The following is a 12,776-nucleotide window of genomic DNA, read 5'->3' on the forward strand; positions in this document are numbered from 1 at the left end:
AGGGGTGGGGCGGAGCGCAGCCAATCAGGGAGTTCGGCCAGACGGAAGCCGTGAGGTCTCCGGAAGCGGTCCGGAGGTCCGGACCAGAAAGCGGAAGCGGCGCACAGCACGTGGGGGCGGTGCCGGTCGGAAGGCTACGGGTCTCCCGGGTTGTGGGAAGTGAAGCTGCTTGAGGCGACGTCGGAGGAGGAGGGGCGGGACACAGGGGGCTGGAGGGACGCTAGGGAGCACGGAGACCGGCTGAGCATCATGGAAAACTCAGGGGAGCAGCCGGGCCCACAGCCACCGCATCCCGGGGACCACCGCATCCGTGACGGAGACTTCGTGGTGCTGAAACGGGAAGATGTGTTCAAAGCAGTGCAGATCCAGCGGAGAAAGTAAGTCAGGTCGTTGGCCTTAGGGGTCCCTCGCTCTAGATACCTCCTCCCTCCAGGTCTTCCCACAGACCCCTCCTACCAGGGTCTCATCCTTGGCTCTTTTTTGATTTCCGTTTCTCGCCCTCGTTGTCTCCTCAGGTCTTCTAGTCACAGAGGGATTTTCCACCAGGATCCCACCAGGCCCTCGGAATCTCCCCTACTCTTCTTGCGTTCCCACAGAGCTCCCCTCCATGATTTCATACCTGGCCCTCTACCTTCACCATCCCTTCCAGTTTTTCCACAGAGTCCTTCCCCAGAGTTCCATTCTTGGCTCTCAGATGCTTGGATGCCTCCCTGTCCACCACCATCTCCCAGCCCCAGTCCTGGGGTGTCCCCTCACCCCAGGGGGTGCCCACCTCCCAGTAGATCCTTTTTCCTCCCAAATCCCTCAGCCAAGGATCTATCCCACAAACAATGAAACCTCTCTTATTTAGTCTGGCTCTCCGGCCTCTTACCTTCACCCAACAGGATATGGGGAATAGAGAAAGGAGACAACTTCCCACAGAGTGGAGGATCACTTTGGCGATCCCTCATTTTACACAACGGGATTCAAGGTCCGGAAAATTGCTCAAAGACAATTTGCTCAAGGTCTCAGAACTCGAAATTGGGTTTGGTTTATTAACCTGCTGACTAGTATTACTCTGTTTAGTACTAGAGAAGTGGGAGTTTGATAACTTTCTGGAAGTTGCTGATACTAATTACTTAAGCTTTTTAATTGAAGTATAACAGTGCAGCCAAGTTCTTAGATTATAAAGTCAACGAATGAGCCCAGTGTTGCACATCTGTATAATGACCGTCCAGGTGAACCTTTTTTTCTTTTGTTTCTCACATTGTTCTTGTAAGTTGCTTAATTTTCAAATGTAGTTGTTTGAATGTGCTTCTAATAATGTGCTCTTTTAGACTTTTTCATTACCAAGGAGACAGACAGTAACCTCTTTAGTTCTAAAAAGTACTCTTTAAACATTTATTTGGAAATACTTTTCATCAAGTCCTCTTCTTGATAGAAGCCATAGTGGCAATTTCCATTTTATTTAGAAAATGACCTTCTGAGCTCAGCTACATCCCAGGCCAGACTCCCCCATCCCCTTTACCTTTGGGCTCTGCTAATCTGGTTGGGCAGTAGTCCTGGCTCTCTGAGGATGAGGCTCCACAAATCTTACTCCTTCCCAGTGAAGACATGACCCCAACGTCCCTCTGACTGGGCCCCACTTTCCTGACTGGGGCAAGAACCTCTTGTCACACCAGTCAGTTTAATATACCTCATCCCCTTTAGACGTCACTTAGGCTGGCAGAGGGGTGAACCCAAGCCAACTCAGATTCAGTATTTCGGTAGCACTGAGGTGCTTGAAGGATGGTGGTGAGGAAAGCACATTTGGACTGAGCTGAGTTTTGACTTCGGAGGGGGTTTATGTTAGCAAATATTTTGAGTGTGTGTTATGTCCTATTCTGTGTTAATAACCAGGGATCCAGCAAAGAATAAGAATTGTTCCTGTCTGGATCATTTAGGATCTTGCAGGATTTCATTCTAATGGTTTAAGTAAGCTTTAATGAAGATGTGACAAATAACACATACAAAGGTATGGAAGGATGTAGGGAAGCAATAAAGGTGATGCACCCAGGAACTAGCAATGGTGGTAAGCCTTTGACTAGGGAGCCTAGGTGACGTGGCGATGCATTCTGTCATGGTCAGCCTCCAGGGGCACAGAAAAAGCAAGAGAAGGGGTGGGTGGGACACAAGCAGAATTACCACAACATGTCTCCTAGAGTTTGGTGTTCTGTGCATGTGGGCCATGTCCTGAAGCTAGGCAGGGCTTCCAAGGTCCTTAGGTCTTTGCTAAGGTAGACTGTGTGGTATAGTGGAAAGAACCAGGATTTGAGGTCAGACAGATCTGGATTTGAATTCCAGCTCCAGCACTTTGTAACTGTTACTCTTGGACAAGATACGTCTCTTTGGGCTTCAGATTGCTTATCTAGAGAGAGCTATGTCCCAGGGTTACTGTAAGAATTAAATCAAAAAGTATAAAACATACCTGGCACATACTGCCTAGCCCCTGATTGGCACTCAACAAATGTTAGTTTTCTTTTGAGGGGAAAGGTTTGTTGTTGTGGGATTTCCCTTTTAAATTGCAGTAAGATAAAAATCTTAGTAATCTCAAATTGCTTGGTCCTCAGTAGAGCAGTGTCAGGCTTCATTTCTAAATGTGTAGATTGTAAATAAACACAATTTGCTTTTATTAGGTAATTTTCAAATAAAATGACCAGTTAGACCAAGTCCAGGGAATTTGTTAAATCTTTGTTGTCTCAATGATCGTTCAGTTTTGAGATTTTTCTGGTGTAAATTGCAAGGGATGTCACAGTACATGTCCAGTGGCCTAGCAATGTTGGCAACCCTGCCTGCTGTTCAGGAAATCCACAGAGCCCATGAGTTCAGACATTCTGACAGACAGCATGAAGTGGTGTCAGACCAATGCCCCAGAAGAGGACTATCTTCTGTCTTTGCTTCCTCTTTTCAAAATTAACTGTTTTTGTGGCTTCTTTATTAATTTTGTGTCTCTATCCCAACCTGGATCTCTGTAGTTCATCTGTTGCTTTGTGTTCAGACATAGTGCTGCTGATCATAAATTGTGGAGCCTGCTTTTGAAATAAACTAGAATGAATGTGTCTTTTCTATACTGAACACAAAATAAATCAGTTAATTGATTGCTTTTTCTTCCCCAGAAAAGTAACTTTTGAAAAACAGTGGTTCTACCTGGATAACGTCATTGGCCATAGTTACGGAACCACATTTGAAGTGACCAGCGGAGGCAGTCTTCAGCCCAAGAAGAAGAAGGAAGAGCCTACATCAGGTGCACCACTTTGGGTGTTTGAAATAGATGCTGTCCAACTGGCTAGTCAGAAACATGTTAATTTCCAATGAATTCCAAAGTGCTAGCCTATCCAAAGAGAAATCTTAAGTTATAACCTAAGAACTATGACTAGGTCAAATGAAGCTAGTACTACCTTTGTCCATGAGGTTATCTGGATTCTGACTCCAGCCCATGATTAAATGGTTCTCTGACCTTGAGCCAGCATTTAATCCCATGAGTTCTTGTTGCTTCGTTGCAAGAGCATGTGTAGAACTTATTCGGGGCCCACAACTTAAGTAACAGATGCAAGGTAGCTTATAGTGTAGAGGTTGAGAGGTCTGACTTTGAATCCCACTAGGTAAGTTTAATTTCCAGTGTCATTACTTGCTTTGTAACCTTGAGTAAATTATTTGATTTCTGTAAGTCTTATATCCTCATACCTGTAAAATGACGCCATAAACATACTTAATGCCAAGGTTATAGTGAGTGTTCAGTGCTCTAACTCATAGGAAGTTCTGAACAATGCCTTGCTTTTAGCAGGGACCCATAATTTTAGCTATTATTATTTTTTAACAACTTCTATGTCTAAAATCTGTTATTAAAATGAACATACTTAATAGTTTTATTAATAAAATAAAAACATTTAAATAATTAAAGCATTATTAATATTTTGATTCAAATCAGTTATTTATATGCTTTTAAATAAATATCCATATTTTTACTGAGCACCAGATATGTGCCAGGCATAATGAGGCACTGCAATTATAGCAGTTGATAAGATACACTATCTTATAAAATGTACCTACCAGTGAGGAATACCAAAAATAATCAAGTAGATAAGCAAACAGCGTAATTTCTGATGGTGATACATGCTGGGAAGATAATAAAGCTGGGGCATGTCCTGGAGCCTGCTAGGGGGAAGCAAGCCTTGCTGAGAGGATGAGCTCAGCTTTGAGTGATGGAAAGGATCCAGCCACTCAGATCTGTCATAAGAGCCTTCCAAACAGAGCCTTCCAAACAGAGCTGCAGGTACCAAATGCCTGCTGTGGGACCTTGCTGAGTGTGTTCAAGGAACAGAAAGAAAGGCAGTGTGGCTGAAACTTAGGGTTCAAGAGATGAGGCCAGAAAAGGTAGGCAGGGGCCAGATCATACATGACCTTGCAGGTCATCTTTGGAATGTATTTTCATTGCTATGGGAACTCACTATTTGGTTTGGAGAATCTAGGTAGATGAGCCAATTTGCATTTAAAGAGCTCTCTGGCATCCAAATGTATAGTAGGGGAAATGTGTAGTATGAAGAAGAGTGAGGGCAGGAAGAAGAGTTGGAGGCTCAGAGTAGTTGTGGCAAAACACGAGAGTGGACTACAATGGGGGCAGTGGAACTGCAAGGCCAACCTGGAGTGCCTGATGGGCAGGGTGTGGATGTGAACTTTGAAAAAGAAAGATTGTAAACTAATTTCATACCATAAATGTCATAGAGCAATTTCTTTCCTTAGAGACTAAAGAAGCTGGCACTGATAATCGAAATATAATTGATGATGGGAAATCTCAGAAGCTTACTCAAGATGACATAAAAGCTTTGAAGGACAAGGGCATTAAAGGAGAGGTAACAGTCAAAGGATTTTTTGTTTCGGTTTTGTTGGTGTTTAGGAAATTGTTTGGTTTTTAAAGCAGATTTTACCTAAGGTAAAATAGAAAAATAATGTTATACTTTTCTTATCAATAAGTCAAAATGTACATGCAATTCAGTATACCAAAGATCTTGTTTCTTATACACAGAAATATAAGTGAATGGCATTACTAATATTATTAGAGAATTTGATAACAGTACATGTGAGGATTTAACTTTCTTCATTTTCAGTAATGTTTTCAGCCAGTGTCTTCAGAAATGAGTTTCCTCTCCCTCTCATCTCCCTTTGTTGTATATTTCTGTTCTTTTACTGTGGTTTAAATGGAGTTATAAAATACTCGTATTTTATTACAAATTCTAAATAGAACATACAAATACGAAGTTCATCCATTTGAACTTCTGTGGAAAAGGGACTGGAGATCAGGCTGTTGGATCCATTCTGGGGTAAGAAACCTCTAAAGTTATTTATTCTGTGAAAGTAAAGTTTCAGAAAATCTGCTTGCTCCTTTTCTTATAGGAAATAGTTCAGCAGTTAATTGAAAATAGTACAACATTCCGAGACAAGACAGAATTTGCTCAGGATAAATATATAAAAAAGAAGAAAAAGAAGTAAGTAATTTTTGCTTGAAAAGGTTGAAAATATTAAAAAATTCTTATATACTTATATGTATATTTTTAAAGTAAAATACTTTGTCTTTTTTTTTTAAATTAGTGTTCTGTTTTTTCTTCCTTCAGATATGAAGCCATTGTTACTGTTGTGAAGCCATCCACCCGTATTCTTTCAATTATGTATTATGCAAGAGAACCTGGAAAAATTAAGTACGCTTTGTTTCCTTTCAAAAATATAATTGGGGGAATATATCTTTAAGAAAGTCATGCTTTTAAGTAAAATGAAAACCTTGCTCACCTGCATAAAGTGTTCTCCTACCTCATAAATTGTAAGTCCTTTTACTATCACCTCCAAAGCAATCAATAATCTTATCAATATAATTTTTATAAAACAAACAAAACTTGAAAAATGATAAGTAAAATAGCAGGCTTCTCTTAGCTAAAAACAAATGAATTATTCTTTTCACCTTAGCCACATGAGATACGATACACTAGCCCAGATGTTGACATTGGGAAATATCCGTGCTGGCAATAAAATGATTGTAATGGAAACGTGTGCAGGCTTGGTGCTGGGCGCAATGATGGAACGAATGGGAGGTAAGATTTAATATTTTCAAGTTCAGTAAAACCGCACCCTGATGTGACTAAAAGGGTCCAGAAATTCAAACTCGTGGAAACCCAGATTGAGTTACTTTGAGGTTAATGAAGTGACTTGGAGTGAACCTGCACAGCTCCTGGCCTGGGGACCTTCCTTTACACCTCACATCTCCCAGTCTAGGCCATGTTGGTGCGCAGCCGACTCCCAACCCCTACCCAGCCGTGGCAATTGTCCTTTCCCCTTCACGCTCAGTGGGCTTGAGCCTGTGGCTGGCTAGGACTTCCAGGGCAGTGATTTTAGTACACCATTGGATAACAGGTGTTTTTATTGGGCTTAAATTGAGGGAATTAAGTGGGAAGATTACTCAACATGTATTCTCTCCTGGAAGAATACAACATGTATTCTCTCCTTGATTTGTCTGTCTTTTCTCTGGCCCCATAAAAAATAAGAACTTAGGACTGGGCAGTGGCTCAATGCCTATAATTCTAGCACTTTGGGAGGCTGAAGTGGGAGGATCCCCTGAGGTTAGGAGTTTGAGACCAGCCTGAGCAATTAGTAAGACCCCTTCTCTACAAAAAATAGAAAAGTTAGCCAGGCATTAGGTGGCACATGCCTGTAATCCCAGCTACTCAGGAGTCAAGAGGATCTCTTGAGCCCAGGTGTTTGAGGTTACAGTGAGCTATGATTATGCCACTGCCCTCAACGCCTGGGCAACAGAACAAGATCCTGTCTTCAAAAAAACCAAGAAAACAAAAAAGAAAATAAGAACTTATAGGTGGCCCATTTGAGGATTGGAGTAAGAAGAAGCAGAGTCAACCACCAATCATGTGACTTTCAAATTTGCATGATCACAAGGTTTTAAGGTAGTGTCATGTGGGGGTAAACTTTTTAAGTCTTCTTGTTTATCTGTTTTGGAATTAGATTACCTCCTTTGGGAACATTCATAGACTCCAAATGGACCCCCAGAGTTGCTGCATCAACTGTCAGCCTCTGAATAAAGTGGAAAGACCTTTAGTCTTATTACTGTGGAGGACTCGGGAAAGGTCACCTCCATCAGGCAGATGTTTGTTTCTCTTACCTGTTCAGGTTTTGGCTCCATTATTCAGCTGTATCCTGGAGGTGGACCTGTTCGGGCAGCTACAGCATGTTTTGGGTTTCCCAAATCTTTCCTCAGTGGTCTTTATGAATTCCCCCTCAACAAAGTGGACAGTCTCTTAAATGGAACATTTTCTGCTGAGATGTTATCTTCAGAGCCAAAAGACAGTGCTTTGGCTGAGGAAAGTAATGGCACACTTGAGGAGGAAAAACAGACTTCTGAACAAGAGAATGAAGATGGCATGGCGGAAACCCCAGAGGGCAGTCACCCAGAAGAACAAGAAATGATGGAAATCATTTCTCAAGATGCAGAACATAAGGAGCCTAAAGAGAGAGGAAGTAAAAAGGATTATGTAAGAATGTCAGGAGTCCCCACTACCATCGTAATACTCTCCTCGGGGCCTCAGTTAACTTCATTTAAGTAATGAGATTTGGTTTGCCTTTGTGAGTCAGCTCCCAAGATGATAAATATCAGAACAATTGGGGAGAGAGAGAGAGAGAGAGAGAGTATGTGTGTGTCAGTGTACACAAGTGTGTGATTTAATTTTTGGGATGGAGCTTTAGGATACAAAGCATTGCATAGGTAACTTAATGATGGTTTTTAATATATGGTCTTTCTTGTGTTTTTTTAACTTCCTTGTTAAATAATCTCCTTCTGTTGTTTAAGTCCGAGTTGGTGAATATTGTTGAAATGTTTTGACAGACCAGAGTATTTCCATAAACCTGACTGAATGACCCCAGTATGTTGGTTTCTTATTTTTCTTCTTGAAGATTCAGGAAAAACAAAGGAGACAAGAAGAGCAGAGGAAAAGACATTTAGAGGCTGCTGCTCTGCTGAGTGAAAGAAATGCAGATGGGTGCGTTGATGAAAGAATGCAGGAGACTTCTTGGTGCATGTGGGCTCTACTTCAAACGGATTGACATTCTCTTTCTGCTTGACTGCTTAGAGTTTAGTAGACCATGAGATCAGGATTCTGTCTTGGGCTTTTAAACAAAGGAGGTTGAGTCTAGCAGAGGTGGGAAATTGATTGTGCTGGTGTGAGCCTTTTAGAAGAAATCTGAACCTTCTCCATTGACAGTGCATCAGACCAGACAGGGTTGTGTAGTCCTAAGTGTAGAGAGTGGGGCATTCAAGTGCAGTGAGACAGGCTAATGACAAGGGTTAATGAAACCTCTTGACAAGGAGAGGTAGATTCAGGTATCTGCAAAGCAGCATATACAGTTTTGGATTTGTTTCCAGATGATTTGAAAACAATTCAAGAATGTCATTAAATGCAACTTAGAGTTGCCAAGCACTGTAAGAGCTTCTAACCCAGTTTGTGTTTCTTAGAGAGAAATAGCTCATGATTTAATTCTGTTTGGTACTTCTGGAATGTTGTATTTAAATCTCTTCTTTGAGTGAGTCATGCAAATTAAATGCATAATCATTTTAAATGCCTTTTATTTTTTTACTTTTTTTCAGTAAAGGTCTACTGTATTTAAATGCCTTTTAAAACCTGTGCTCCACTTTGGGGAAGTAGAAAAATAATTTGTCTAACATTTTCCTTGCAGTTTAATTGTAGCTAGTCGTTTCCATCCCACTCCTCTGCTGCTGTCTCTGTTGGACTTTGTGGCCCCTTCAAGACCATTCGTGGTCTACTGTCAGTATAAAGAGGTAATATTAGAATGGAATGGGCGGGAATTCTTGCATCTGAATGTTGATCCTCAAACTGCAGCCAAGGAAGCAATTCTTAGCAGAATTCTGTTCTTGCCTGCAGCCTCTGTTGGAATGCTACACGAAACTACGGGAGAGGGGAGGGGTCATCAACCTCAGGCTGTCTGAAACCTGGCTCAGAAATTATCAGGTACGTGCTCTTACAGCCAGGCCCAGGGGCTGCTCTCTTGAGTCCTGGCTCCTTGCAGCAATACTGGAAGTTGTTAAATAGAGATATCCCTATTTATGTCTGCAGAGATGGAGAAGTCTCATGCCTGTAACTTGGAGAAAGTGCCCCTGAATTTTTCTGATCCTTTTTTCTCTTTTCATGTCAGAGTTACTCTGTAACTCCAGCCCAGAGGCATTTAAAATGCAAACAGCTGTGGTTCATATTTCGCCAAGGCCTTGATATCTCACTGTGGAGGGTGTAATTGATAATAGCAAAATCCCCAGGTGGATGATGAAAGTGTCCTTTTCTCCTCTGCCGGGATGTTTTTGCAGCAAATTTTTATGATTTACTGGCAGGCCCTATGGCAGTTCAGGTCTTCTAAAAGACATATGCCAAGAAGGAAGTTGAAGTGTAAGAGATTTGTTAGGGAAGGAAATGCCTTTAAAAGGTAAGGAGAGAGGGAGCAGGATTAGGTGGTGTGGATTGATGCCTCTGCAGGAGGGAGTGGAGGAAGTGAGATGGAAGGAGGAGCCTGCAGTGCTTCTTTAAGATAAAGTCTCAGCCAGGCTGATGCGGAGCCCAGGAGCAAAATCGCCCATTCAAGGAGCCTTGTGTTGGGCAGAAATGGTCCAATCCTGGTACCCATGCTCAATTACCAACTAGGAGCAGCCCTGGGCCTCTCTCAGTGCGAACACTACAGCGGATCCTAAAGAAGTGGTAGCTGGAGGCTTTCTGCTGCCTGACTGCCTCGCAGCCAGTTCTCTCAGAGGGGAGCACCTCCACACGCCAGAGGCCCTGTCCTGCTGCTTGGTGTTTTATCATACTGTTGTAGGGATGCTGTTGAGCTTTGGGTGCCCTTCGTGGAGGTCATCTAATTTAGCTAAGGTAACAGGAGAGAAGGCTTTTTTTTTTTTTTTTTTTTGAGATAGACTCTCAGTCTGTTGCCTGGGCTAGAGTGCCATGGCGTTAGCCTAGCTCACAGCAACCTCAAACTCCTGGGCTCAGGCGATCCTTCTGCCTCAGCCTCCCGAGTAGCTGGGACTACAGGCATGCGCCACCATGCCTGGCTAATTTTTCCTATATAGTTTTAGTTATCCAATTAATTTCTATTTATAGTAGAGTCAGGGTCTTGCTCTTGCTCAGGCTGGTTTTGAACTCCTGAGCTCAAGCGATCCTCCCTCCTCGGCCTCCCAGAGTGCTAGGATTATAGGCGTGAGCCACCACGCCCCGCCAGGAGAGAAGTCTTGATGGAGTTAACAGGGTAGCAGAGAAGGGAGGTTCTGAGTACACGTTCAGTAGCTACTTCTACATAAACCCAAGCTCCACTGTTGGCCATGAGGCTTCCTGGAGCCAAGAGGAAAAAAGCTACACTTAGGCCCAGAATCCTGTCCAAACCTCTTGCCCATTCTTCATCAGAAACATGCCTTGGGTTTAAGAGAAACAGGGCTTCACTTTTATTTTTCAAAAGAAAATCTGTTAAGCCAATTTCTGTATTTTTCTCTGCACTGTCACCTGAAGGAAATAGCACCTTAGAAATTGGTCTATTTAAATCTTCAAGAGAATTTGTGTCATTTAAATTCTGATTTTTGGCATGAGTGTTGTTAGCATGCACTTTATTATCTTGGGAAAACATGAATATCTGTCTTTCCATCTTGATTAGGTTTTGCCAGATCGAAGTCATCCCAAATTGCTGATGAGTGGAGGTGGGGGGTACCTTCTCTCAGGCTTCACTGTTGCCATGGACAACCTTAAAGCAGATGCCAGCCTCACATCCAACTCAAGCACTTTAGAATCACACAAGACTGAAGAGCCAGCAGCTAAAAAACGGAAATGCCCAGAGTCGGACTTTTAACCCTTCAAGAATTGGTTTGAGTTTTGTTCTCAGGCATTATACAGTTAGTAATTAAACTTTAAATGCCATTACTAATTGTTTTTCATATCCTAAGAATAAGAACATGCCTATACATTCATTCCTGAAAAGGAAGAGTAAGCCTTTTGTCTACTTCTGACACAGATGGTTTTGGTCTGTCAAAACTGCAGCTCTGAGGCATGCAGTGGATTGATGCGACCAATCGTGTTTGTTTAACAAAAATCCTCTAAGGACTTCTCAGTCCTCTGTGTAATTATCTTGAGAATTTCAACATCCTAAATATGTATTTATAGAAGACTTTGTTTATATTTTAAGCTAAGTTGAATAACAACATAGCTAAAACTTGATGAGTACTGAAAGGAAGAAATTTGTGGAGGAAATTTCCTCTGTTCATTTCATTCTCTTCAACCTAAGCAATATGGATGTATGTGTGAGGTTTACAGTACCAAAAATGTCCACTCTGTTCCCTGCAGTGGAATAAGCTTTTTTGAAATGCTAGGTTTTATTATTTTAATAGTTGACAACCTGGGAAAGTTCTGAGTATTTATTTTACTGCTTTTTTGTGCATAGAAAGGTTTAGTAGGGTACTTTTTTAAATTAATTTGCCATTCCTCTCATTCTTTGTCCCAAATAAAGTGACTAGAATTTTTGTGTAGTATTCAATTAAAGGAAACAGAAATGGTCTTTTCCCTTCCCTCACTTATGGATACACATATGCACACATACTTGTATATATGTGTGTAGATGTTGGTATATACATACTTATACCTACACACAGAGACATAGATTGTACTATCTATATGGATATATACACACAGACGTAGATTGTACTATCTATATGAACATACACATGCACACACAGAGACAGAATATACAATCTATTTGAACTACAGGAAAGTTTTGTGCAAGACTTAGACCAGTTTTTATTGCATCAGTGTCACTCCTTGTCAAATGTATTTAAAGTGCCTTTTTTAGTGATAATGCTGATCTGAAGAGCTCTGACATGATTAGGTGGTTAGCCTTTCTAAGCTCTGAAAAAGCATAATCAAATTTGATCAACTGCCGTAGCAAAGGCAAGTGTTTAGAATAAGCCAAGGCTCTTGTCCATTTGAGAGTTGAGTCTCTTGCTTACTAGAATGTGTGTGCTCTTCATGTCATGATAGAAAAGATGTGGATCATGTAGTGAGGAGCATCTCAAAACAAAAGAAATTTCTCTTTCCAAATAGTGTGTGCTATTCTGATAATGGCCAGTGTCATTACCAACAAGTGTGGTTTTGGTTCCTTTTTCTGAAAATAATTGCTTTTAAAGAATAAAAGTGTTTCTTACTATGATCTGTCTAACATTAATGATGTAGTTTGTGATGCCACGTTGACTGCTGATTATTACACATGGTCTCTGTGGTAGAGAACATGCCTGGATTAGCACCTCACTGAAAAACTGTTGTCAGCCATATACAGCCAATTCAGTTTGGTCAAGGAGAACAGAAAACTGCATAGACTAGATTCAGGAGTGCCTGGTCTCCACTGGTCACTGTTAGAACTATTTCCTACTTGGGATTCAACCAGTTTCCAAATCCCATTCTGTTCCCTGAATCCCTTATATTGGTCTGGGGCTGGGGCTGGGGAAAGCCCTGCGTTCCATGTTCCCCTGGAGGTGACTTGTGAACTTTTTCTACCAGCACCAGCAGCAGAAGTTAACCTGCGTTACTTTTTCTCATATAATGTACTTCATCTTTTGAGTACAGATGATTTAATTCAGAGGTTCACAAACTCCATGTGCAAACTTCTAAGTATTTAAAAACTTAGAATCCCCTGGATGCATAGTTAAATACATATTGTTGGACTCTCTA

The 12,776-nt window shown here is 41.6% G+C and overlaps 1 protein-coding gene across 1 annotated transcript; it reads left to right on the top strand.

Annotated features, from left to right (window-relative positions):
* The first annotated feature begins 45 nt into the window (after positions 1-45).
* TRMT6 (tRNA methyltransferase 6 non-catalytic subunit) lies at positions 46-12,255 on the top strand. The gene is made up of 11 exons (XM_012755236.3): positions 46-377; positions 3,135-3,262; positions 4,759-4,868; positions 5,410-5,501; positions 5,628-5,711; positions 5,974-6,098; positions 7,186-7,547; positions 7,966-8,051; positions 8,746-8,848; positions 8,952-9,038; positions 10,717-12,255. Exons 1-11 carry the CDS (start codon positions 250-252, stop codon positions 10,906-10,908), a joined length of 1,497 nt encoding a protein of 498 aa, XP_012610690.1. The 5' UTR covers positions 46-249; the 3' UTR covers positions 10,909-12,255.
* Positions 12,256-12,776: the final 521 nt, after the last annotated feature.

The sequence above is a fragment of the Microcebus murinus genome, chromosome 16 (assembly GCF_040939455.1).
Source record: "Microcebus murinus isolate Inina chromosome 16, M.murinus_Inina_mat1.0, whole genome shotgun sequence".
Taxonomy (NCBI): Eukaryota; Metazoa; Chordata; class Mammalia; order Primates; family Cheirogaleidae; genus Microcebus; species Microcebus murinus.

What these genes read in the sequence shown, in the direction of transcription:
- TRMT6 (XM_012755236.3), top strand. Translation starts at nt 250, where the DNA reads ATGGAAAACTCAGGGGAGCAGCCGGGCCCACAGCCACCGCATCCCGGG. An exon ending in GTGCAGATCCAGCGGAGAAA is followed by an intron (nt 378 to 3,134) that starts GTAAGTCAGGTC and finishes TTTCTTCCCCAG; the next exon opens with AAAAGTAACTTTTGAAAAAC. An exon ending in CCTGGCTCAGAAATTATCAG is followed by an intron (nt 9,039 to 10,716) that starts GTACGTGCTCTT and finishes CATCTTGATTAG; the next exon opens with GTTTTGCCAGATCGAAGTCA.